This window comes from Thamnophis elegans, chromosome 13 (genome assembly GCF_009769535.1).
Source record: "Thamnophis elegans isolate rThaEle1 chromosome 13, rThaEle1.pri, whole genome shotgun sequence".
Lineage (NCBI taxonomy): Eukaryota > Metazoa > Chordata > Lepidosauria > Squamata > Colubridae > Thamnophis > Thamnophis elegans.
The window spans coordinates 10,664,355-10,690,800 of record NC_045553.1 but is presented as its reverse complement, the minus strand read 5'-3'; the positions used below and the strand labels follow the sequence as shown (position 1 = coordinate 10,690,800).

The 26,446-nt window shown below is 46.7% G+C and overlaps 1 protein-coding gene across 10 annotated transcripts in view; it reads left to right on the top strand.

The window, feature by feature from the left end:
- The window catches only part of FBRSL1 (fibrosin like 1), a 592,776-nt gene extending 566,584 nt beyond the window's left edge, over positions 1-26,192 (top strand). For 5 of the 10 annotated variants that reach the window (XM_032229092.1, XM_032229090.1, XM_032229091.1 and 2 more), the window contains 8 exons: positions 7,038-7,109; positions 8,775-8,813; positions 9,900-9,971; positions 11,130-11,262; positions 14,208-14,291; positions 18,120-18,203; positions 22,742-22,970; positions 23,992-26,192. In XM_032229092.1, the coding sequence (XP_032084983.1) occupies positions 7,038-7,109; positions 8,775-8,813; positions 9,900-9,971; positions 11,130-11,262; positions 14,208-14,291; positions 18,120-18,203; positions 22,742-22,970; positions 23,992-25,228 (1,950 nt within the window). In that variant the 3' untranslated portion in view covers positions 25,229-26,192. The remainder of the gene's footprint in view (positions 1-7,037; positions 7,110-8,774; positions 8,814-9,899; positions 9,972-11,129; positions 11,263-14,207; positions 14,292-18,119; positions 18,204-22,741; positions 22,971-23,991) is intronic. The other 5 variants (XM_032229089.1, XM_032229088.1, XM_032229086.1 and 2 more) reach the window with 5 other exon arrangements.
- Positions 26,193-26,446: the final 254 nt, after the last annotated feature.

Below are 26,446 nucleotides of genomic sequence, written 5' to 3'. Positions count from 1 at the left end.
TTTTTTTAAACAAGCTGCAGTGACCTGGTTTGTACATGTTGACGAACCAAAAGGAAAGGCTTTCCTCTTCGTCTTAAACCCAAATGAATCTATTAGAGGGCGAAGAGAAAGAAGTTTTATTTTTCATAAGGGAAAAGGAGGAAGAGTTCATTTATATTTATATGTAATGGAAGAGAAGGGGAAGAAGAACAGAAGGAGGAGAAGAGGAGGAGAAAAAGAAGGAGGGGGGTTCTATTATTCTGACTTCCTTTCATAATGAGAAGAAAGGGGAAGGGGAAGGAAGGAAAGAAGGACAGAAATGAGAAGGAGGAAAGGAGATAGAAAAAGAAAGAAAAGAAGGGGAAAAGAAGTAGGAAGGAAAAAAAGGGAAGGAAAAGAGAGAGAGGGAAAGGGAGAAGTAGAAGTAGACTTTTTAAAAATATGTAATGGAAGGAGGAGGAGGAGGGGTTCTGTTATTCTGACTTTCTTTCATAATGGAGAAAGAAAAGAGGAAGAGAAGGAGGGGAGGAAGGAAGGAAGGAAAGAAGGGCAGAAAGGAGAAGGAAAGGAGACAGAAGAAGGAAGGAAGGGGAAAGGAAGTAGGAAGGAAGGGAAGGGAAGGAAAAGAGAGGGAAAGGGAGAAGAAGTAGATTTTTTTATATGTAATGGAAGAGGAGGAGGAGGAGGAGAAGAGGAGGGGGAGTTCTGTTATTCTGTTATTTCTTTCATAATGGAGAAGGAGAAGAGGAAGAGAAGGAGGGGAGGAGGGAGGGAGGAGAAAGGAAAGGAGGGAGGAATGAAAGAAAGGGAAGGGAAAGAGAGAGAGGAAAAGGCAGGAGCAGGAAGCTGGGAGTAGATTCTGAACGCATGTGGCCAGGGTCTTAATGAGCCTGGGGCTTTTGCAGGGCAGGAGGCCTCCGGCAGCTCTCAAGCCAGCCATCAAATTGATGGCTGCAGTGAAACCAACTAAAAACACAAGGCCATCTGTGAAACAGATCAGTTAACAGCAGCCTGTTTCCCATTAACTCCTCCCTCCCTCCCCCTCTCTCCTCCCTCCCTCCCTCCCTCTTTCTCTCTCTATCTCTTTAATAATTTTATTAAAACTTTTTAAAACCCAAGGAAAAAGAACTAATACAAACAAATATAAGGAAGAGAAAAGGAAAGAAATCCTAGAAAAAGCTTAAAAGCACAAGACAGAAAATGTAACAGCAAAAGAGACAGAAAAAAAACATACCAAGAAATGACTTTTGATCTTTTTAGACTATGGATGGATGGGTGGATAGATCATAGGAAGGTAGATAAGTAGATGGATAAATGGAGGGATGGAAAGATATGGATGGATGGATGGAAAGAGATAGATAGATAGACAGATAGACAGACAGACAGACAGACAGACAATGGATGGGTGGATGGATAGATGATAGGTAAGTAGATAGATGGATGGATGGAGGGTTGGAAAGATGAATGGATGGCAAGAGATAGATAGATAGATAGATGACATAGATAGATAGATGATAGATAGATAGATAGATAGATAGATAGATAGATAGATAGATAGATAGATAGATAGATAGATAGATAGATGATAGATAGATAGGATAGATTTTTATATTGTACTAAAGTCCATGAATGGAAGTAAAAAACATAAAGCTTAGGAAAAAAGAGAAAGAAGAAATACAGGTGTAAAAATCCAGTTTTGATGCATTCCAGTGTCAGCCAAAGAAACACTCACTCAACTGAAATCCTCCAGAAGCCGTGTAGGATTGCAACTGACCCATAAATCCAAGAGAAGAGACATCTGGTTTCACACATGCTATATAATGTTCTGCTTACCATGGTTTATGGTGGAGGCACACCACAGTAAATAAATCAAGGCTTAACAAACGAGAGAGATAGAGGGAGGGGCAGAGAGAGGGAGGGAGGGAGGGAGAGGTAGGTTTGGTCCCTCAAACAACCCAGTTGATTACGATTGATTTTTTTTTACGCCAACACAGTTCAGCTTTGGTTCTTTACTGACCACACAGACGGGTGTTTTTCTGGAATGGAAACAACCCACTACTAAGCCAAATGTGTGAACTCAATCAACAGATGCTTCTTTTTTTCCCTCTCTGTTCAGCATGTGGGGAAGATACATCACCTCTCACGGCCTCTCTCGTATCTGGCCATGAATCTTTTGCCTTGAGAATTCCCATCCTCCTTTTTTTCTTCCTGCTATATTTGGCAGAAGTGGGAGAAACTGGCCGCATCTAAATTATCTTTAACTTGGGGAGAGAGAGAAAGAAAGAGAAACAGAGAGAGAAAGACAGAAAGAGAGAAACGGACACACAGAAAAAGAAAGGCAGAGAGAGAGAGAGAAACAGACACACACAGAGAGAGAGATGAGAGACGAGGAGAGAGAGAGGAAAGACAGAGAGAGTCAAAGGAGAGACAGAGAGGAGAGACTGAGGAGAGAGAAAGAGAGAGAGTCAGAGAGAGAGAGACAGAGAATAGAGAGAAAGAGTCAGAGAAGAGAAAGAGAGGAGAGGGAGAGAGAATGCAGAGAGAGAGAGAAGGGGGAGAGACAGAGTGGAGAGAGAAAGGAGAGAGAAAGAGAGTCAGAGAGGAGAGACGGAGAGAGAATAGAATAGAGACAAATGAGAGAGGGGGAGAGAGAGAGAAAAAGAGGAGAGACACAGAGAGAGAGGAGAGGGAGAGAGAATGCAGAGAGAGAAGAGAGAGAGGAAAGACACAGAGAGAAGAGAGACACAAAGAGAGACAGAGAAGAGAGAGGAGAGAGAAAAACAGAGAGAGAGAGAGTCAGAAGAGAGAGACAGAGACAAAAAGAGAAGAGAGAGAGATCGTGATTAATCTCCTTGGAAGAGAGACAGAATGCAAATCTTCCAAGCAGAACCAAACTTCGCACAAATCATTCTAACCTTTCTGAAGGCTCAAAACTTTTCCTCTTCCTCCCCGGAGGCCCATGACTTGAGCTCTAGATCATCGTGACAGACATGTCCGGGGAGGGCTGGCTGGGGGTGTAATGAATTCTCTCTCCCCTTGCCCTCCGAAGGAAAGAGGTTGTTTTGATTTCCCTGCCTTTGGTGTCCCGTCCCCAAGGCCTCCTCTGTAAATCCTGGCCCGCCTGATCCCAGCCTGACTGCAGACTTTCGCCATTGGCTTTCCCAGAGGCTGATTCTCGTGAGCAGAAGAACTGGGGAAAGGTCAAAAGGATTCAATTCGCTTTGCAGAAGGAAACCTTCCCATCTGTCTTGGGGTGGGGAGGGGGCTGTGGGGAGTGGGGAAAGAGAGGATCAGGGAGGCTCTGTTATCATTCAACCAATTAATGTAACGTGACCTTAAAACACATCGCAGCTGTTATTTTTGGCCTCTCCGTCCATCAGTTTGGAGAAGGGTCTGATGGTGCTTTCTTTGTTTTTTATAAAAAGTTTTTTGTTTTTTATTCTCCTACATACAATTATAGGTATACATTCACATAGTTCTTCTCCTTTACATTTGTCATTCTTATAAATTTGTTATTCCATTCAAAAGGTTATAATATACAGTTTGGGTTGCTTTGTTTACCACCCCTTCCACCTGTTGTAACACCACTTTATTTTCCCTTTATTTTCTCCCTCCCTCCCTTCTCTACTTCCTTCTTTACTCCTCTCTTTCCCCTTCCTTCTTCCCTTACCTCTCCCCTACTCCTACTCTTCCCCTTCCTACCCTCTCTCCTTCTCTTTCTCTCCCTTCCACCCTCCTCTCCTTACCTCTTTCTTTCTTTCTTTCTTCCCTCCTCCTCCTCTCCTCCTCTCTCCCTTTCTCTTTCTGTTGTTATAGGCGTCTCTTTCAAATCTCAGTTTATGTTTTCTTGGGATGGTATTTCCGCAAATCCAAATATAGTTTAGTATCATTTCTTATTCTCTTACCTCTCCCCTACTCCTACTCTTCCCTTTCCTACCCTCTCTCCTTCTCTTTCTCTCCCTTCCACCCTCCTCTCCTTACCTCTTTCTTCTTTCCCTCGGCTTCCTCTCCTCCTCTTCTCCTCTCTCCCCTTCTTTTTCTGTTGCTATAGGTGTCTCTTTCAAATCTTAGTTTATGTTTCCTTGGGATGGTATTTCCGCAAATCCAAATATAGTTTAGTATCATTTTTTACTCCCTTACCTTCGCTAATCTATCCTATGTTTTTTTTCCCCCCTTTTATATCTCGCTCTTGAATGTAGACTTGTATATTTAGTATTTTCTTTTCTGTTTTCCTGATGGTGCTTTCTAGGGGATGTGTGGAGGCTGAAGGTCTCGCCCACCCAGAGCTCGGGAGACTTCATCCCTTCCTTCTTCCCCAGCCATCCCTATTTTTAAACAACCTTTCATCCCTCGTGGCTAGCCTGTGACGGGCCACTCCAAAAAGGCTTCCTCTTTGAGAACTGACGCCGATTTGGCTTGTCTGACAACGTTCACGTCTAGCTAGGGAATTAGGAGAACTGAACTGCTCTCCTCTTGGAAGGAAACAGGTGCTGGGCCCTGGCAAGGAGATAGATAGCGGCTGGCTCTTGAGTCCTTGTTCCATTCAAAAAAAAGAAAAAAAAACCGCTGGCACTGGGATACAATGACTGCCGGCTCCAGAGACAAAACTCATCCCCCTGGGGAGGACTTGGTTAACTGTGGCAATCGGTCAACAAGGCAAAGGCACATAGGAGGAGAAAGATTGTTGAAGTAGCCTTGAGGAAGGGTTGCAGGAGCGGCAAAGAGAGAAGAAACAGCTTAGAGGAGAGAGGGAGAACAGACTATAGGGAGGGAGGGAGGGAAGTGGGAAGGAAGGAAGGGCAATGGGAATGAGAGAAGGAAGGACAATGGGAGGGAGGAAAGGAAGGATGGATAATGGGGAGGGAGGAAAGAAAGAAAGTGGGAAGGAAGGAAGGACAGTGGGAGGGGAGGAAGGAAGGACAATGGGAGGGAAAGGAAAGAAAGGTAGGTAGGTAAGTAAAATACCCACACATGAATTCCGTGTGTATAAAAAAAGACAAAGGGAATTTCAGACAAACTTTCAAGCTTCTGTTATTATATCCTACATCATTAATGTGGCGTGGACTTCAGTTCCCACAATTCAATAGCAATAGCAATAGCAATAGCAGTAGACTTATATACCGCTTCATAGGCCTTTCAGGCCTCTCTAAGCGGTTTACAGAGAGTCAGCATATTGCCCCCAACAATCTGGGTCCTCATTTTACCCACCTCGGAAGGATGGAAGGCTGAGTCAACCCTGAGTCGGTGAGATTTGAACCGCTGACCTGCTGATCTAGCAGTAGCCTGCAGTGCTGCATTTAACCACTGCGCCACCTTGGCTCTTCCCCAGCCACCAAAGAATGCTGGGAGTTGGAGTCCACACACATCTTAAAGAGTTGCTAGGGTTGAGAAAGATGGCTCTCCTTCCTGGTGTGGCCAACTTTGACAGGGGGTGGACCGCCTCAAGGACCAACACAGCCTGATGAGTCCTCCAAAGCATTACCGAGAGCTCTTCTTTCTCCTCCCGGGTGTAGATATGCTGGTCTTGTTGTATTCGGGTCTTTTCCCGTGTAAGATTGAGATTGTCTTGACAATGTTTCGGCTGGCGAGTGAGACCCTGTTGAAACATTGCCAAGACAATCCTCAATCTTACACGGGAAAAGACCCGAACACAACAAGACCAGCATACCTACACCCGATTGTCTATCGTTACAACATGACGATACCTCCCGCCTACCAGATATCTGGAAACCAGCCCTAGTCAACAAATGAGCCCCACCCACCACCCAGGCCATTACAACACGAAACAACAATAGACACAAAGCCAGCACCAATCAGCACCAATCTACCAATCATGATACAACCATACAACCAATCATTCCACTTACTGAAACAAAGGCAGCACTCCACACACACACACACACCAAGATTTATAGAAAGACAGCAGCTCCGACCACGCTTTAAGCCCAAAACCCAGCCTGAAGATGGCGAGTGAGACCTCGCTGAAATGTTGCCAAGACAATCTCAATCTTACACAGGAAAAGACCCGAATACAACAAGACCAGCATACCCACACCCGTGAAAATCTACGAAAACATACACACACACACATACACACACACACACACAGAATTAACGTCTCTGGAGCCGGCCGCATTTAGCTGACCTGGGTTGATCTCTAAAGAGCTCAGCAAATCAGACCCGATTAGCACTCGGTTGGCATCTTCCAGTAGGCTCAAGGCCTGCGGGCTCGGCTGAGATGTCAAAAGGGAAGAAGAAACCGTGGATGAAAGAAAAGGATAGACCCGTTCTGCACGGCTGCCAACACGACGTCAGCGAGGGCAGCAATTAAAACAACAGCGAACATAACACAGGAATTAAAAAGACATTATTTACCTGGATTTACCTGGCGAGCAGCTGTATTTCCAAGAGAGCAAAAGTCCCTTTCGTTTTAAAGGGGGGGGAATGGAATTGGCACAGTTTCAAACCCCGTCCAAACATAACAGGCCGTCCTCGACTTTTAACGACCCCAACCGAGCCCAACATTTCGGTTGCTGAGTGAGATCGTTGTCAAGTGAACTTTGCCTTGTTTTTACCGCCTCTCTTCCCACCGCTGTTCAGTGAATCGCTGTAGTTGTTAAGTGAGCCACGTGGTTGTTAAGTGAATCAGGCTTCCCTGTTGACTTGGCTCATCAGAAGTTTGGGAACGGGGATCACGTCTCACACACACATACACACACACACACACACACACACACACACACACACTGGATGCTGTAACTATCCTAAATATGAGTCACTTGGTCAGCGTCTGAATTTTGAATTGGGATCACAGTCCTAAGTGTGAAAAACGATCATAAATCAGTTTTTTCAATGCCATGGTAACTTTGAATGGTCACTAAATGAAAGCGGTTGTAATTCGAGGACTACCTGTATTTATTTGATGAAGGAAGGAAGGACAGTGAGATTTTGAGCTCAGTTGTGCCTGCATTGCTCCTCCAATGGTGTTTGCTTAGCGTCGCATTGAAGCATTGCTAGAACAAGTAATCTCACCGACATTTTCGTTTTTGTTCTTCTAGACTTCGAACCCGATCGATGTGGCCAGCAGGCCCAGCACAGTGCACCACACGCTTCTGCAGAAGACGCCAGGGGTAGGTGCCAAGCAGGGATAGGTTGCTGCCGGTTCGGTGCGCAAAAATCTTTGCTCCACGCACATGCGCGTTTGCATCTAAAAAGGTCTGCACATCCGCAAAACCATTAAAAAGGGTTGGGGGAATACTGGAATATGCCAAAATGGACAGGCTCACAAAACAGCCGAAAGGCAAAGAGGAATCCGAGTACTACACAGTATGGGACTTTTGGTACAAATGGCTAGAGGAAAGAGGTAAAAAATAATAATAGAAAAGCAATAAAGGGAACTAAAAGAGATCAAGGGGCCAGAAAATAAATACAAAACCGCAGAATTAATAAGAGGGGAAAATATAAGATAGATTGTATATAAAAATAGCATGAAATAAGAAATATAAGAGAATTAAATGTATATAAAAGATGTATTGTATGGAATTAATAGAGATAAAAGATATGTACAATATGTATATGTATGTATGTATGTATGTATGGATGGATGGATGGATGGATAGATAGATAGATAAATAGATAGATAGATAGATAGATAGATAGATAGATAGATAGATAGATAGATAGATATGTTGTAGATAGATATAGATAGAGAATGCTGTAGATAGATAGATAGATAGATAGATAGATAGATAGATAGATAGATAGATAGATAGATAGATAGATAGAGTTATAGTTGTATAAGGTGTGTGTGTGTATATATATATATGTATGTATGTATGTATGTATGTATGATGGATGGATGGATGGATGGATGGAGAGAGAGATAGAGAGAGAAGAAACATAATCGATATTTAAAAGATGTAGACGTGTTGGAAAGATGGTATAAATGTATAATAAAAATATTTTTTTAAAAAAATTAAAAAGGGGGCAAATTCATTTCCACAATGAAAATTGTCCGCATGCGCAGAAACGAAAATCAAGATGGCGGTGCTGTAGGAGAACCAGTTTCGGGGGGGCATGGCAGGCCTGGGTTGCTACCGGTTCCAGCAACCCAGGCTGCCAAGTTACTACTTATTTGACCGAACCGGTAGGAACCCACCTCTGGTATCAAGTCCAGTGAGTTTCTTTCGGCTCCCCTTTGGGGTTGACGCATGATAAACATTGACCTACAAAGGACTATTTTTCTTATTTTGGCTTGGTTTGCAATGATGGATGGATGGATGGAGTCTTGACGCCACCTGGTTTTGGGTCGATGTTGGGGGCTCAAGACCCCGGACAGCACCTCGGAGTTTGAGGGAGCTGGTAGAGTTCTTTAAAGAGGATTCGGGTTAATGCCAGGTTTCCAAGTATCACCCTCAACAAAAGACAACTCTGAGGCTTGACTTTCCTCAAAGTTCCATTTTATTAGAGATGTCACATTGGCACATCTGGGAAAACCCAAATCTGAAAGCTCCCAAGTTTTCCCCACCCGAACGAAAGTTCAAGTCCCTGCCCAGCACCCACATGTCCATCCCATGGCCCAATCAGGCACTGTCCAAAACTGGAGATGCCTCCCAGTCACACCATAGCAGCTGCAGGACAAGACGTGCTTGATTCTCTGAGAAAATAATGTTGTTTTGACTATATATCTCCCTATAATCCCAGTTTCCCACAACAATAAAGGTGGCAGGCTTGAGCGCAAAAGATGGCTTCCAGCACTAACAAAATGTTGATTTTATTTTTCATGTTTTCCCTAGGTGGCTGACGCCTATCGGGCTCCTGTACGAGTAAGTAAGGTTTGTTGGGGATTTATTTATTTTTTTAATCTACTTTTTATTTTCAAAAATCAAGGGGGGGAGGGGAAATGACGCAGATAAAAAACTATTTGTAATGCTTCTCTTAAAAGAAGAGGTGAGATGATAAGAGTGCCGCTAGCCTCAACGGTTGTAAATGGACAATATTAGGCAGTTTGATGTACACATCATAGGGACGTGGTGGCTCAGTGGATAAGGCACTGAGCTTGTCGATCAGAAAGGTCGGCAGTTCAACAGTTCGAATCCCTAGTGCTGCATAACGGAGTGAGCTCCCGTGACTTGTCCCAGCTTCTGCCAACCTAACAGTTCTAAAGCACGTAATAATGCAAGTAGAAAAATAGGATCCACCTTTGGTGGGAAGGGAACAGCGTTCCATGTGCCTTCGGCGTTTAGTCATGCCGGCCACATGACCACGGAGGCGTCTTCGGACAATGCTGGCTCTTCGACTTTGAAACAGAGATGAGCACCACCCCCTAGAGCCGGGAACGACTAGCACATATGTCCGAGGGGAACCTTTAGTTTTACCTAATGTGCACATTAGAGCAGCCTTTAAATCAAAATAATTTCAAGTAGTCCTCGACTTACAACAGTTTAGTGGCCGTTTGAAGTTTCGACAGCACTGAAAAAAGCAACTTACTGATTTTCACGCTGAACGGCCTTTGGCGTATCCGTGTATCAAAATTTCAAACCCTTGGCAATGAACTCATGACTTTGTGACAGTTGCTGGGATCCAGGGATCCCCTTCTGCGACCTTCTCACAAGCCAATGAGGAAGCCGAAATCATGTCCCCGTTTTATGACCTTTCCCGCCATGGGCGTTAAGCAAATCAATGCAGTGGTGTTAAGTGAACCGGACTTCCTCGACAGACTTTGCTTGTCAGAAGATCGCAAAAATGGGATCACGTGATCCCCACGATCTCTGCAACCATCATAAATATGAGATTGTTGCCAACTTGCTGAGCAAATGTCTCACTTACCAACAGAATTCTGGTCATAATCAGTTGCACAAAGGAGAGAGAGGGAGGGAGGGAGGATTTAATTTAAAATTAAAATCCTTGTTTTATTACAGAAGCCCGGGAAATGGTGTGCTGTCCATGTACAAATTGCTTGGCAGATCTACCATCACCAACAGAAGATAAAGGTAATCAAGCAGATTTATTCAGAAAACCAGAGGATTCCTCTTCTGGTTTTGAGACTGACATTCCCGTTCTCACCACTCCTGATTTCCTAAGGTTCTCCATTTTTCACACTGTTGCTTTCCCCTCTCTAACAGACAGAATGTATTAAGCCTTTCTACCTTCAAATAACTAGTTTAGACCAGAGGTGTGTTCGTACCGGTTCGTACCGGTTCGGCCAAACGGGTAGTGGTTTGGTGGCCTGGGTCGCTGGAACCGGCAGCGGCCCATGCCTGCCACGCCCTCGAACCGGTTCTCTTACGGGGCTGCCATCTTGATTTTCGGTTCTGCACATGCACAGAACAATTGTAATTGCACAAAAAAAATTTAAACGTTTCACGCATGCACAGACCTATTTCTGTGCAAATCCGCACGCGTCTGGAGTGCGCATGAGCGAAGCGAGATTTTTGCACGCACCGAACCGGCAGTAATGCCGAGAGCAAGCCAACCCTGATTTAGACATCTGAAATGGCTGTGTTTCAGAAGAGAATTTTGGAACACAAAATAACACAATTGGAAGGGACTTTGGAGGTCTTGTAGTCTAACCCCTTCCCGAAGGAGGAGACCCTATCCCATTCCAGACAAATGTTGCCCAATCTCTTCTTAACAACTTCCAGTGTTGGAGCACCCACAACTTCTGGAGGCAAGTCGTTCCACTGATTAATTGTCCTCACTGTCATGAAATTCCTCCTTAGTTCTGGAGAGAGAGGGAAGGAGGGAGAGAGGTATGTATACCCTCTCTTGAGCTTTGCCCTTGAGCTTCCTGTTCCTGTGCAAGAACATGTATTCTACTGGTTGTCAGACTCCCTTAGGGTTATGCAGGGGTCATAGCTAACTTGATTGAAGCCTTGGCTCTCTGGGGTGATGTAATGAGAAGGCCTGTGAACCCAAAGGGTGTTGGGCTATTCCTATTGTGTCTTAATGGCTTCCCCAGTTTGGATCTTGAGTGCGGGTTCATCCTACCATTCTACCTACCGTATGTTTCAGCATATAAGATGCACCTTTTTCCCTCAAGAAAGAGGCTGAGGCTCAAGGAGAGGTTGCAACCAACATGGACATCACCAAGCCCAGAAAATAGAAATGGATAATGAGGTGTGGGTTTCTTCTTCTTCTTCTTTTGATAGCAAATGCAGCTGGATCCCCACAAGCTTGAAATCGGTGGAAAACTTGACCTCTTCAGCAGACCGCCAGCTCCCGGCGTCTTTCCTGGCTTCCATTATTCTCAAGATCTTGCCCGGCCCCTCTTCTCCAGCACAGGTGAGGGGAAATCCCTGCTGATGCACACATCACACAAAAAAGAAGTGCCCTAGATCAGTGCCCCCCCCCAACCTTTTGGGCACCGGGACTGGTCCTGTGCAGAGAGGTTTTTCCACAGACTGGAGAGGACTGGTTTGTGTTTACTCTGACTTCGGCTTACCAAGAGCATGAAGCAAACTCCTGGTCCCGACAAAAAACCCTTTTATGAATTGACTGTCAATTCTGCTCATTCACATCCAGCAAAGTCTTTCAAGGGAGGATTGACAGTCACAGACCTTATCTGACTTGGAGAGCTGCCAGGCCAATATCTGCAAAACTTGGCAAGGAGTCTTGGAGAGTCACGAACCAATTAAGTGAACTAATTGTCTCCTGCAAACTCCACTCCCCTTTCACTCCTCTTTTATTTCCTCTGGGAGGGGCCATTCATCGTCCCCCTGTGGCCTTACTCCCAAGTCGACCCCTGTTCTTTAGCTCTTCCCTTTGTCTGGCAACTCTGTGCATGCGCACACTGGGAACAGGCTCCAGCTGTTCTTCTGCCTCACTGATGTCTAACTCCGAAGGCAGCTGATAACTGGCATACGGCTCTGGCCCCCTCTCTCCCTCCGACACAGAGCCCTCATCAGAGCCTTCCCCAGACTCCAGGACTGGCCCATCTTCCTCCCCAACCTCCTCACTGTCCGAATCGGCCACCAGCTCTGCTGGCGGGCCATTACAGTTTTGCTTGCATCCCACAAATGGGCCTTTGTTTGTTTGTTCAGCCTGGTTTCTGGCATCCTGCAGCCCGGTGCTGGACCATGGACAGGGGGTTTCCTAGATCCTTCAGGAAACGAATACAGCATCTTTTAATGAGTTTGGCAGGTGTGTTCCTGATGCTCCATAATATCTTCTCGAAATCCAATCCGAAATCCCGCATGGCTTATAAATAATTCCTTTCCATCTGTGAATCCCCAAAGCTGCATTGGGCAGTAAATCTCTGTCAAGTTGGCCATTGGCAGAGAAGAGGCGGAACGAACATGGGGACTCAGCGGAAGGAGGCATAAATCTGTGGGTTTCCAGGATCTGAGGCTTCCTCCTGGCCTTGTTGAAGGAGAAGTCACTGAGAAAAACCCAGCTTCTCCAAGCAGTTTACTCTGACTTCGGCTTCCCAAGAGCAGGAAGCAAATTCCTTGTCCCGACAAAAACCCCTTTTATTAATTTGCTGTGAATTCTGCTCATTCACATCCAGCAAAGTCTTTCGAGGGAGAATTTACAGTCACAGGCCCTATCTGGCTTGGAGAGCTGCCAGGCCGAAATCTGCAGAACTTGGCAAAGAGTCTCAGAGTGTCACGAACCAATGAAGCAAACTAATTGTCTTTCCTGCAAACTCCACTCCCCTTTCGCTCCTCTTTTATTTCCTCTGGGAGGGCCCATTCATCGTCCACCTGTACTCCCAAGTCGATCCCTGTTCTTTAGCAGTTCCCTTCCTTTGGCAACTCTGCACATGCACACACTGGGGACAGGCTCCATCTGTTCTTCTGCCTCACTGCTGTCTTACTGTGAAGGCAGCTGATAACTGTCAGACGGCCCTGGCTCTATCTCTGTGTCCGACACAGAGCCTTCCCCAGACTCCAGGACTGGCCCATGTTCCCCCCAAACCTCCTCACCGTCCGATCTGGCTGGCCACAACATACCCATTTGTTATGCACCTTCTGACCTCCTAAAGGGTTTACAGGGATGACAGCCTCCATCCGTCCCAAGGAAGACCTGCAATGTTGCAAAGTACATCGATAACAAGGGGTGCCATTCTCTGGGGCTTCTTCCAACACAAACACACACACCACAATTCCTTTTTTGAGTTGTTCAGAGCCAGTTCAATCTCGATGAAGAGACCAGGTCCCAAGGGCAGCCTGACCCTTTCTCCTTTTTCTTCTCAAAATTCACTTCAGAATCTTAGGAAGCGTTTTCAAGACGGATGAGGGGGGAAACAATGGCAGATAAGGGTCTTTGAGTAGGGTGGGGGGAGGGTTTTTTTCTTTGTTACAATTCACTCTTGTAATGGTATGTCGGAATGACCTTTGGCGGCAGAGAAAAGAGAGATGCTCTCTAGGGAATAGTCAGATAAGAGACAACGTAGCCCACAGCAGCATAATGGGTGGAGAGAGAGCTTTTCAGATTCAGATTAACAGAGTTGGAAGGGACCTTGTAGGTCATCTAATCCAACCCCCACCCAAGCAGGAAACTTTACACCATTTCTGACAGATGGTAGTCCAGTCTCTTCTTGAAAGCCTCCAGGGATGAAGCTCCCATAACTTCCGAAGGCAACTTCTGTTCCATGGGTTGATTGTTCTCACTGTCAGAAAATTCCTCTTTATTTCCAGGTTGAATCTCTCCTTGTTCAGTTTCCATCCATTATTCCTTGTCTGGCCTTCGGGTGCTTTGGAAAATAGCTTGACCCCCTGCTTTCTGTGACAGCCCCTCAGAGAGACACTCAAAAGGGACCCTCCCTAGTTTCTTATCCTGTGAAAGAGGCAGCTGTAATCCTTGTGAGAAAAACTTTGGGAGACGGAGGGAGGAGATGAGGGGTGCAGTGGCCTACAGGCAGAGCTCTCGCCTCATCAGGAGGCTGGGAGTTGATGCCAAGTAGAGGCCGATATTTCTCTCTCTGAGAATATACAGTATCTGCTGGAGTGGGAAACTCCGCATTGGCAACAGGAAAGGCATCTGGCCAGTAAGCACTCCGTTCCGTACAGTTGCCCAGACTACACCCTCAAGGGGTCGTTATGTGAGGAGGTGGAGGATGGAAGGAGGAGATGCTGCCTATAGGGCGGTCAGAAAAGAGGCAGCAAAGCCCTCAGCTCTATAATGGGTCAAGCAAGAAGCTCGGGAGGGATCTTCCCTAAGTTACCAGATTCAGTAAAGACGATTCTCAGATGCTTATTTTGTGGTGGTTGTTGTTGTTGTTGCAGGGTCTGCTCATCCAAACTCCACCCCATTTGGATCCTCGCCTCATCACAGCAGTTTCCTGCCCACCAGCCATTTGGCAGGTAGGTGTAAGTAAACCTTATTCTTGTGATTTACTAATCTTTTGATCTGTGTCTTGACTTCTCCTGCATCAGAAGGGTGGTGCAGTGGTTAGAAGGCAGTACTGCAGGCTAATTCTGCCAACTGCCAGCAGTTCGATTCTCACCGGCTCAAGGCTGACTCGGCCTTCGCTCCTTCCAAGGTCGGTAAAACGAGGTCATTAGTGGGCAATTAGCTGACCCTGCAAACCACTTAGAGAGGGCTGCAAAGCATTATTTAACAGATGAGTTGGAAGAGACCTTGGAGGTCATCTAGTCCAACCCTCCCCCGCCCCCATCCAAGCAGGAGGCCCTACACCATTTCCAACAGATGGCAGTCCAGTCTCTTCTTGAAAGCTTCCAGGGATGAAGCTCCCACAACTTCCGAAGGCAACTTCTGTTCCATGGGTGGATTGATCTCACTGTCAGAAACAATATATAAGTATAATCTTTATTGTCATTGTACTTAAATACAACGAAATTGGTTCATATTCATATACTATGAAGCAGTATATAAGTCTAAGGACCTGGGAAAGGAAAAAGAAGGCAGGTATGCAGAAGGGCGGAGATAATCTTATCTACTGGAAGAGCAATTGCTGTGTAATATTCCTGCCTTGGAAAATACTTTTAGAGTTCAGCTTTAGAACAGAATAGAATCCAAATAAAATTACCCTCAAGCTAAAAAGAAAAGCAAACAAACCTTCCTTCTAAATAAAACAAATTTATTTGCCATTGGGGAAAAAAACCCAGCAGTATCTGAAAATCTTGATCATATTTCTGAAGGTCTCCCAAGAGGGGCAGGGTGGAGACACAGATTTGAAGAGGCAATGTCCCAACTTTCAGCCAAGTCACCTGCCCCTTATTTGTAAATCACGCCGTCTGCTTTATCTGTGTCGACTTGCATACACACACACACACACACACACACACACACACACACACACACACACAGGAGTATAAGACACTTTCTTCCCCCTAAAAGAGGGTAAAAATTTGGGTGCGTTACCCGCCGGCCCCACCTTTTGGCCTCTGCCTCCCAGCAATTTGCTTCCTTACAGCCTGTTTCAGCTTCAGCACAGCCTGTTTAGCACAAGCAGCTGGTTGTCAGTTGGATCGGCCTCTCAACCATCAGCTGTTTCAGGTTGCCATAGCCTATTGCTGCCTCTGTGTTCCCTATTTTCAGCCTCTGCATCCCATTTTTGGCCTCTGCGCACCCCATTTTCCGCACATTCCAATCCCCGCTGGCCAGAACAGGTGGAAAATGGGCCCGCAGAGGCCAAAAACAGGGCCTGCGGAGGCTGAAGACGGGATATGGAGGACAAAAATGAGGCTATGCAATCCTGAAACAGCTGATCATTGGGAGGCCAATCCAACCAACAATCAGCTGCTTGTGCTAATCAGGCTGTGTTGAAACTGAAACAGGCTCTTTGCTGTTTGCTGCAAGGAGGCAAATTTCTGGGAGGAAGAAGCAGGGTTTTTTTCCTTGTTTTTCTCCCCAAAAGCGAGGTGCGTCTTATACTTCGGAGCATCTTATACTCCAAAAAATATGGTGTATATTCAACCCAGCTGGTCATTTAGCTAGAAGTATTCTTTGTGAAATCAGAGTCTCTGTGATATAATTCACATACTTTCATCAAGAGTGCAACACCGGCCCTAACCATCTGGCCTGGCTTTAAATTAAGCTTAAAAGAGATGTTATTTCGGCCTAATTAAATTATTAATTGGTCTACTCCCAGAGAGAATGTGGCCCCCGTTTTCACAAGCTCTAATTTGTTATTTTGAGCCCATCAAGCAAGGCAACACTCATTGGAGTGGTGAAGTTGCCTAGAGGTGGAGCTCTTGCCTCACAACCAGGAGGCTGGGAATTTGATCCCAGGTAGAGGCAGATACTTCTCTCTCTGGGCATAATGAAAATATATCTGCTGAACAAAACTCCGCATTGGCAACAGGAAGGGCATCCGGCCATTTAAACACTCTGCAAGACTCCATTCAGCTGTCCAGACTCCACCCCGCAAGGGATTATTATGGGGTCGTTAAATGAAGATGAAGGGATGCGGGGGCTCAGTGGCTCAGATGCTAAGCTTGCCGATCAGAAAGGTCGGCAGTTTGCCGGTTCGAATCCCCAGCACTGCGTAACGGAGTGAGCTCCCGTTACTTGTCCCAGCTTCTGCCAACCTAGCAGTTTGAAAGCATGTAAAAATGCAAGTAGAAAAATAGGAACCACCTTTGGTGGGAAGGGAACAGCGTTCCATGCGCCTGGGGGGTTGAATCATGCCGGCCACATGACCACGGAGACATCTTCAGGCAGCGCTGGCTCTTTGGATTTGAAACAGAGATGAGCACCGCCCCCTAGGGTCGGGAACGACTCGCACGCATGTGCAAGGAGGGACCTTTAACTTTACCTAAATGAAGATGAAGCAAAGCTACACTCATAACAAAGAACATGAGCTTCAACCATGAGTCCATCGCACACTGGTGTGTCTTGTTTGTGTTGCCCAAACCAGAATTTTGCTCTTTGGGGGGACCAAGGGGGTCTTTAGAGTAGATTCCAAATGCAGACCCAAGTTAAAATGATGGAAAAGAGGAAGACGCTTCAAGCATCCTGATTTTAATTCGAGAAATGTGGTTTCAAGGTGATGCCACTGGTCCTTGCCATCCCCCAAGTATCATTTGTAGATTCTGTCCAATTCTTGCTCCTTGGGCCCACAGTATGTAATTTAATCAAAACCATCAAGAAGGGGGGGTGGGGAGAGAGAAAAAATCAGTACAGGTCATCCTCACTTTACAAAAATCCATTTAGGGACCGTTCAAGGTTACAACGGCCTCGGAAAAAAGTGGCTGACAACGGTTTCTTTCCACACTTATGACCATTTGAGCATCCCCACGTTCACCTGATTAAAATCAGAGTTGGAAGAGACCTTGGAGGTCTTCTAGTCCACCCCCTGGCGCTTGGCAACCGACTCATATTCACGAGGGTTGCAGCATCCCGCCAGCATGTGGTCTCCTTTTGAGGCCTTCTGACCAGCAAAGTCAGCGGCTAAACCAGGTTCACTTCACAACCCTGTAACTTACTTCACAACGATCTGCTTAACAATCGTGGCAAGGAAGGTCGTAAAATGGGCAAAGCCCACTTCGCAACTTCCTTGCGTAGCTTTGGAAATGTTGGGCTGAACCGTGATCATAAGTTGAGGACTACATGTATCTCAAATGTCCCCACCAGGCCTTCCCGAGATCTCCTTAGGAGACGCCTCCTCCGGTTGTTTGGTTTCCTCCATGACGGGGTCTCCAACCTCGGCAACTTCAAGACTTGTGGACTTCAACTCCCAGAATTCCTCAGCCAGTTCTGCTTTGCTGGCTGAGGAATTCTGGGAGCTTTGCTGGCTGAGGAATTCTGGGAGTTGAAGTCTACAAGTCTTAAGAAGAGTTGCCAAGGTTGGAGACCCCTGCTCCATAAGATGTCCCACCAGAAACCATTTTTTCAGCTTCTTATTTGGCTCTCACAAACCTGAGCTGCTCAGATTTCAGCTCCTTGGCCTCCTCAGCCCTCCTGGCTCTTCGCTCTCAAACAGTTGGTTTCCTCCTGGTATGTTTAATTCCAGCACCTGTTAGCAAGTCCTCCGTTTGTAACCCGTTGAGAATGTTTTGTGCGAAGGCCCCCTGCCAGGGAGAAGGATCAGCCTTTAATCCCACCTGGCATTCGAACCCCGAAATAAGCAAAACAAATAAACAAGGGGGTGGGTAGGAAAGAAATAAGGGGTACATTTAGTTTTCCCTGCATTCTTGGCTAAATGCCGGCTAAAACCCTGTTTGCCTTTCCAGATCCGTTTACAAGGTCAAGCACCTTCAGCGGCCTTGGAAACTTAAGCAGCAATGCCTTTGGCGGATTAGGCAGCCACACTTTGAGTAAGTACTCAGTGGGTTCCTGCAGACTAGCTTCTTTCCCATAAGACCCCTGTTCCTATCGAAAGCAACCGGTGGCCGTTGGTTTGAAGCAAGGCAAGCTTCTTAAAACATCCCCCAAGCAAAGGACGGAGGCTACATATATGCCGAGTTTTCCCATAGAGGACTTTCCGTAATTGATGTCCACCAGGTCCACCAAGAATGGTGACTTCAGCTCACTTTCCACAGAAGAGGGAGTGGGAGCCCAACAAGATACCTCCCTTCTCTTTGACCATCCTTTTGGGGTGTGGGTTATCTCAAGTCCAAAGTTTGAGGTTCTTCAGGATCTACCATCTTACTGGAAGAACTGGGAGAAGGTATCAGGAAGATCTCAAAGGGGCTTTTCCCAAAAGGCAACTGGATATTCGGGGGGGGGGTTCCCCCCTTTGAAAATATTTCATTTCTCATCCAGGAAGCTTCTTCAGTTTGTGAACTGAATCGGGTTCTTATCCAAGAACTGAAGAAGCTCCTTGGATGAGCAACGAAAGGTCTTCAAAGACAAACCAGGAGGAAGTCTTGAGAAAAAAAGCACCTTTGGGACAACCATTGACCTGGAAGATTGAGAATCTCCATAGGCACATCAGGGAGATGCCTGTAGCGCCCCTGGAGTGGCATCACTGTTGAGGGCAAGAGAGCATAAGACATTGGCTTGGGTACAGGGGTTTACAGCACACTGTCTGCTTCCAGTCTTCCTGTCCAATCTGGTCCAGTAGGATGGACATGTTTCCTCTCCCATCAGCCAAGGATGTTGGCTGATGGGCACTAGGAAGTTTGTCTCTTCTGCCATAGACTGTGCATCCTTCAGAGATTAGGATGGCGCCAACCCTGTTGGCCTTTGGGAAGGTTTTTGAAGATCTGTTTTATGTGCCCAGGCCTGGAGTCCCAAATACATGAATGTTCCCATTACCTGGGGAAGCTGATACCGATAATTTGTAATATTTCTTGCCTGCTGTTTGAATTTAATTTCTTTGTGTATCATGTTCTCATTGTTTTTATTAATGCTTGCTGCCTGGAGTCATTGGTTTGAGATGGGTGGCTATGCAAATTAAATTGATGGATGGATGGATGGATGGATGGATGGATGGATGGATGGATGGATGGATGGATGGATGGTAGCTGAATAACAGAGTTAGAAATAACCTTGGAGGTCTTCTAATCCAACCCCTTGCTCAAGCAGGAGGCACTATACCATGCTGGACAAATGGCTGTCCAATCTCTTCTGAACAATCTCAGAATCAGAATAGGGCTGGAAGGGACCTCAGAGGTCTTCTAGTCCAACCCCCTGCTCAAGCAGAAGATCCTATGCCATTTCAGACAAGTGACTGCCCAGTCTCTTCTTTAAAATCTCCAGTGATGGAGCACCCACAACTTCTGGTGGCAAGTTGTTCCACTGGTTAATTGTTCTCACTGAGGAAGTTTCCCCTTAGTTCTAGGTTACTTCTCTCCTTGATTAGATTATCTCCTATCATCTCCAGTGATGATAGATGATAGATAGATAGATAGATAGATAGATAGATAGATAGATAGATAGATAGATAGATAGATAGATAGATAGATAGATAGATAGATAGATAGATGATAGATAGATAGATAGAATCTGAGGGTCCTTCCTTTTGCTACTTTAGAACTTAGGACTGTTGGAAAATGTCACACTTCGAGTTTATCAGCTCTGGTATTGGATAGGGAGGGTGTGATATTTGGTAGAATATAGAAGATAGTGATAGTGAAAGTTAGCAGAGATGGGTAGATAGGATTACTAGATTAGGTAGAAGAGGGGTGGGTGGGTGGGTGGGTGGATGGATGGATGGGGGAACTAGAGATGAGAGAAAAATTATATATAGATGGATAACTAGATCTAGATAAAGATGATAGAGAACTATAGTGGGTGGATGGGTAGATATAGAGAAAAAATAGAGAGATAATGGTGATAGATTGACAATAGAGATAGATACATACATAGACAGACAGACAGACAGACAGACAGACAGACAGATAGATAAAGAGGAAGGGGGGCTTGGAGACAGACAGATGATCAACTCTGTAGTTTCAAAGGGCATCAGCCTCTCTTAACTCCATTTGCAGGGTGGGCACTGGATGATCCCCAGATATTTTGGACTGTCCATTCTCAACTGCTATGGGATGCGGTGGCTCAGTGGTTAAGACGCTGGAAACTGGAGCTGTCTACATATTTTCAGGATTGTGTCTTTGTGTGCGGTTGTAAATACAGACCCCCCAAAACCCAGAAGAAAAGCCCCCCACACCCCACCCCCAGAGCACATGCCATCTCTCCATCTTTGGGGACGATTTCACGAATGCAAAGAACTTCTAGTAGATATTGATGTCCTTCAAGGAAGATCTGTCACCTTCTTGAGGTGCAGGGATATCAGGAGTTCCCCCAATTGTCCACTGCCAAGTTCAGGACCTGTCCCGGTTAGGGATTGGAGAACAGCGTTCAATCCAACTGGGGGAATGCCAAGCTGAGTGCCCAACTGAATTATGAGTACTGATAAAAGAGAGTATTTGTAGCTCAGGGCTCAGCTGTGTGGTCCTTGCTGCTCTCTGAGCTTGCAGGCGTTTCATGGCCCAATTAGGTAACCTCATCAGTGCTAGAAGAGAATGGGATTTCTAGACAGGAGGAGGAGGAATGTGGGGTCCTTAGTGCTCTCTGAGCTTGGTGGTGTCCTTGCAGACATTTCATGACCCAGTTAGGTAACATCATCAGTGCTAGAAGGGAGTGGGGTTTGTAGAGTGGAGGAGGAGGAGAATTGTGGGGTCCTTGGTGCTCTCTGACCTGGGTGGTTTTCATGCAGACATTTCATGATCCAACTAGGTAACACCATCAGTGCTAGATGGGAGTGGAACAGAGAGCAAACCCCCCTCCTTTCTAGCACTGACGGTGTTACCTAGTTGGGTCATAAAACTTCTGCATGAAAACCACCCAGCTCAGAAAGCACCAAAGACCCCACAGATGTGGCAGTTGCTGATTGTCTCACCGCTTGTCCTATTCATGCCCCAATGAGAGATCTCAATGCCCGCCTTATGTGGTAGGCAGATGATCCTCTTTTAACGAGTTACATTCTGATAATAAGCCATCCTTAGCCATCACACTGGGCTCGGTTTAGCTCTGGATGTCACAGCAGGGAGCCACGCGATTTGGGATTCACCAGCAATCTTTTACAACAGGGGTCTCCAACCTTGGCAACTTTAAGACTTGTGGACTTCAAGTCCCAGAGTTCCTTAGCCAGTGTTGTGGCCTGATAGCAGATTCGGACAGTGAGGAGGTTGGGGAGGAACTTGGGTCAGTCCTGGAGTCTGGGGAAGGCTCTGATGAGGGCTCTGTGTCGGAGGCAGAGAGGGGGCCAGGGCCGCCCGATAATTATCAGCTGCCTTCAGATTTAGACATTAGTGAGGCAGAAGAACAGCTGGAGCCTGTTCCCAATGTGTGCATGCGCAGAGTTGCCAGACAAAGGGAAGAGCTAAAGAACAGGGGTCGACTTGGGAGTAAGGCCACAGGTGGACGATGAATGGCCCCTCCCAGAGGAAATAAAAGGAGAGTGAAAGGGGAGTGGAGTTTGCAGGAGACAATTAGTTCGTGACTCTCCGAGATGCCTTGCCAAGTTCTGCAGATATCGGCCTGGCATCTCTCCAAGCCAGATCAGGTCTGTGACCATAAATCCTCCCTTGAAAGACTTTGCTGGATGTGAATGACCAGAACTCACAGCGAATTAATAAAAGGGCTTTTTGTCGGGACAAGGAGTTTGTTTCATGCTCTTAGAAAGCCTAGTTCAGAACAGCCAGCCTCGACCTTGGCAACTTTAAATCTTCTGGACTTCAACCCAGCAAAGTCTTTAAGTTGCCAAGGTTGGAGACCCCCGTTTTAAACTAAACACCCTCATTACGTCCATGCAGTTTTTCAGATTTTAAGGGTTTTCTTGGCCAGCAGGAGACTTTGAACAGCTGCTTTTTCCATCCACTGAGCCGATTCGTGCTTGCTATTTCCAATGGACTTGTTCCTCCCCCTCCCCTTCCTTTTTTTCCAGGCCAAAAAAGATAAATAAAACAATTGGCCTTTTTATATAAGACTAAAAAAGGGACATGGGGGCTCAGTGGCTAAGACGCTGAGCTTGTTGATCAGAAAGGTCGGCGGTTCGAATCCCTACTGTCGCATAATGGAGGGAGCTCCCGTTACTTGTCCCAGCTTCTTCCAACCTAGCAGTTCGAAAGCACGTAAAAAATGCAAGTAGAAATATAGGAACCACCTTTGGTGGGGAAGGGAACGACGTTCCATGCGCCTTCTGCATTGAGTCATGCCAGCCACATGATCACGGAGATGTCTTCGGACAGCGCTGGCTCTTCGTCTTTGAAACAGAGATGAGCAGCGCCCCCTAGAGTCTCGAATGACTAGCAGGGGAACCTTTACCTTTGTATATAAGGCTAAATGTCCTTCCTGTCATCTGGGAGCGAACCCAATCTTCTCTCCCGCTTTCTCTCTCGCTTCCCAGGTCACAGCAGCCTCTTTGCTCACAAAGACGGTCCGAACGTCCAGACCTTCGGCAGCCCCCACGAGCCCTGGAACCGGCTGCACCGGACGCCGCCCTCTTTCCCCACGCCGCCTCAGTGGCCGAAGCCAGGCGACGCCGAGCGGAGTTCCTCAGTGACGAACCACGACAGGGACCGAGACTCCGAGAAGAGGGAGCTTTCCTCCAGTAAAGAAGAGAGGGAGAAGGAGAGGTGAGGGAGAGAGGACATCTGGCCGAAAGGGTCTCTGTGGCCTTGGCCAAAATGGAGTGGTGTACATGGCTTGGGGGGATGGGTGGCAGTGTCTTATGCCTACCTACCTACCTATCTTCTTGCTTGATTGCCTGCTTCTTATCTCTCTCTTCCTCCTTTATTCCTTCCTTCTCTGTCCACCTTCCTTCTCTTCTCTCTCCTTCCTCCTCCCCATTCCTTCCTTTCTCTATCTTCCCTTTTTTCTCCTCCCTCCCTGTTTTCCTTCGTTTCTCCCTCTTCTTCCTTCTACCTTCCTTCCTTTCTCCCTCCTTCCTTCCACCTTCCTCTTTTCTTCTCCCTCCTTACTTTCTCCCTCCCTCTTTTCCTTTCTTTCTCCCTCCTTTCTTCCTTCTTCTCTCTTCACCTTTCCTTTCTTCCCTTCCTTCCTCCCTCTCTTCCTCAATTCCTCCCTCTTTTCCTTCCTTTCTCCTTTCTTCTCTCCGCCTTCCTTCCTTCTCTTCCTCTTCCCTCCCTCCCTCCCTCTTTTCCATCTTTCTCCCACCTTTCTTCTCTCCTCTCTCCTCTCCCCTCTCTTCCTCCCTTCCTTCTCTCCCTTCCTTTTCTCCACCTTCTTTTCTTCTCTCTCTTCCTCTTCCCTCCCTCCCTGTTTTCTGTCCTTTCTCCCACCTTTCTTCTCTTCCCCTCCCCTCTTCCTCCCTTCTTCCTTCTCTCCGCCTTCCTTTCTTCTCTCTCTTCTTCTTCCTCCTCTCCCTCTTTTCCAACCTTTCTCCCACCTTTCCCCTTTCTTCCTCCCTCTCTTCCTCCCTTCCCTTCTCCCTCTCCTCCCCCCCCTCTTTTCATGCCATCCATCTCGCTTAGCCTATGGTATGAATGAAGCCATAATGGTATTATAATAATAACATGGCACATCTGGTGAATTATTATTTTTTGCTGGCACACACGTTTGCCAACTCTGTTGAATAATAATGCCAAATGGTTGTATGGTGAGACACCCATCGACTCTCAATCTCTTTCCCTCCAGGGATCTTCTGGATAAAAGTAGGCACTCAAACCGATCCTCGCCGGCTTCGGCTCCTGTGACGCACCAGATCAGCAACCTCATCCGTAGCAACAGCCAGGCGTCGAGCGACTCCGGACGGCAAGTTGCCCTCCTGGACCGAGACCGATCGAAAGATCTGGAGAGAGAGATCCCTGACAGGCTCAGAGATCTTCCTCCAGTGGCCGACCAGAAGATCAAAGAAAGCCGCTCCCCGGTGAAGGAGCCTCCAAACCATGAAAAGAGGTCCCTGGAGGACAACACCAAGCCCGTCATCCAGTCGGTCTCCCCGTACAGCAAGCCGGCGTTGAGCGAGAGCTTGAAACTGAGCAACCTGATGAACAAGGACATGGAGAGGAAGCCCGAGCTGCTGACGGACCTCCAGAAGATTAAGAACGACATCAAAGTCAAGGAAGAGCGCAAAGAGGAGAGCGACGTCTTGGTGGTGAGCTCGGAAACTTCCCAGCATCCCCGAAGCGCCGAGCACCCGCCACCCCCTTCCCTCCACGGGTTGCCCCTGCCCCACACCATGGCGGCTGCCATGCCCATCTCCATGGGCAGCGTCCACCAGATGAACAACATGAACGTCCTGGAACGCAGCCGGATGATGACGCCGCTCATGGGCATGAACCCACTCGCGGGGCGCGAGAGGCTACCCCACCCAGGGTTTTCCTGGGACCCCATGAGGGACCCCTTACGCGACGCCTACCGGAGCTTAGATCTACATCGCCGGATGGACTTCCAGCTCCGAGCGGATCCCATCCACAGGTTTCCGGCCGCCTCGGGTTTTTACGACCACGAGCGTTCTTACCGGGACCGCGAACCCCATGACTACAACCACGAAAACCTTCTGGAAGCCCGCCGGGAACAGGAGCGGCTCCGGCAAGTGGAAGAGAGGGAGCGGTTGCACTTACGGGAAGAGCTCGAGCGTGCCCGGATACACCACTTGCACACGTCGCCCATCGAAAGCCACCTGGCCCACATGCCTTCCTTCATGTCTCATCTCAGCAGCATGCATTACCCCAGACTTAGCCCTTCGGCCGCCATGCACAACGGGATTTTGAACAGGAACCCGCCCACCGCTGCGCTCAGCGCTCCGCCCCCCTTGGTCCCGGCGAGTAGTACGAGGCCCTCCTCCCCCCGTCGGACTACCCCGCTCACAAACTCGGAATCTCGGGACTATTCCCCATCTAGAAATGCCAAAGAAGTAGAGGCACGATAGTTCGCGGTGGCCCACCTGCAGGATGAATTTCCCACGCGCCCCCCCAAAATTCGCCTGGATCCATAGAGGAGGATGGGGAACGGCAGGGGAGGCGGGGACAAAAACCCTTTTTTTAAAAAAAATGCACTGCTGTAAACTTTTTTTTAAAAAAAACTGTAAAATTTGTAGACATGAAGCACAGTTGTGAAAGCGATGGAAGGGTGGGGACGGGGGCACGCGCGGAAGGGGGGCATCCGAGGTTACGAACCTTTCTCGACCGCACGGTTGCTGAAACAAAAAAAAATGGAAATTTTAATATATAGGTCTTTGGTTTTTCTCGTTTCCTGGTTTTATTTTTATTTTTATTTTATTTCCTCCCCCGCCCCCCCCCCTTTGCTTCTGTGCTGAGTTAAAAACTATTATCAGGTTTGTATATTTTATTTTATTTTATTTTTTGTTTTGCCCCAAATGCCAGGAACATTTTTAATGAATGTATTGGGTTTTTTAAAAAAAATTGTGCTCTTTGTTCACACACACACACACACACACACACACACACACAAGCAAAAGGAAAAGAAAGTTTTTGTTTCTAGTTTAAATTTTGTGGCCTCAGATTCTTAAGTAAAAAAAAAAAAACATACATCCAGGGTTTCTTAAAAAGTATTATTTATGGAGATAACTGTAGTTTCATACAGTCCACTGTGAGGTTTCTGGACTGAGGCCACTGATTTCTCTGGTACTTTGAAATTGAAGTTACAGATATATATTGAAAAAAATAATTAATAATAATAATTAATAATAATGTACAAAAACTGTTTGTTTTTTGCCTTATATTATGGAGAAAATTAGAGTTTTTTTGACTTCTTGTTTTAAAACGCAGCAACAAAAGAAAGCAACATGTAAATACTCTGTTAATATAAATGTACACCAATATTGAATTCTTAACATAGGTAGACTTTATAAAAAAAACCGGTTTCTAGAACCACTCTCTGGTTATTGGTTAACGTTATTCCAATTCAATCCTCTTCAGTGTGTCTAAGGGTGGGGGGGAGAACTACTGATACAAATGCAATCATCCTCTTTTAACGACCCCATAATCCCTTGCGGGATGGAGTCTGGGCAACTGAATGGATCTGGGTATTTACTGGCCAGATGCCCTTCCTGTCGCCAATGGGGAGTCATATACAGCAGATATAATCTCTACGTGCCCAGAGGGAGAAATTTCTGCCTCAAATTTGC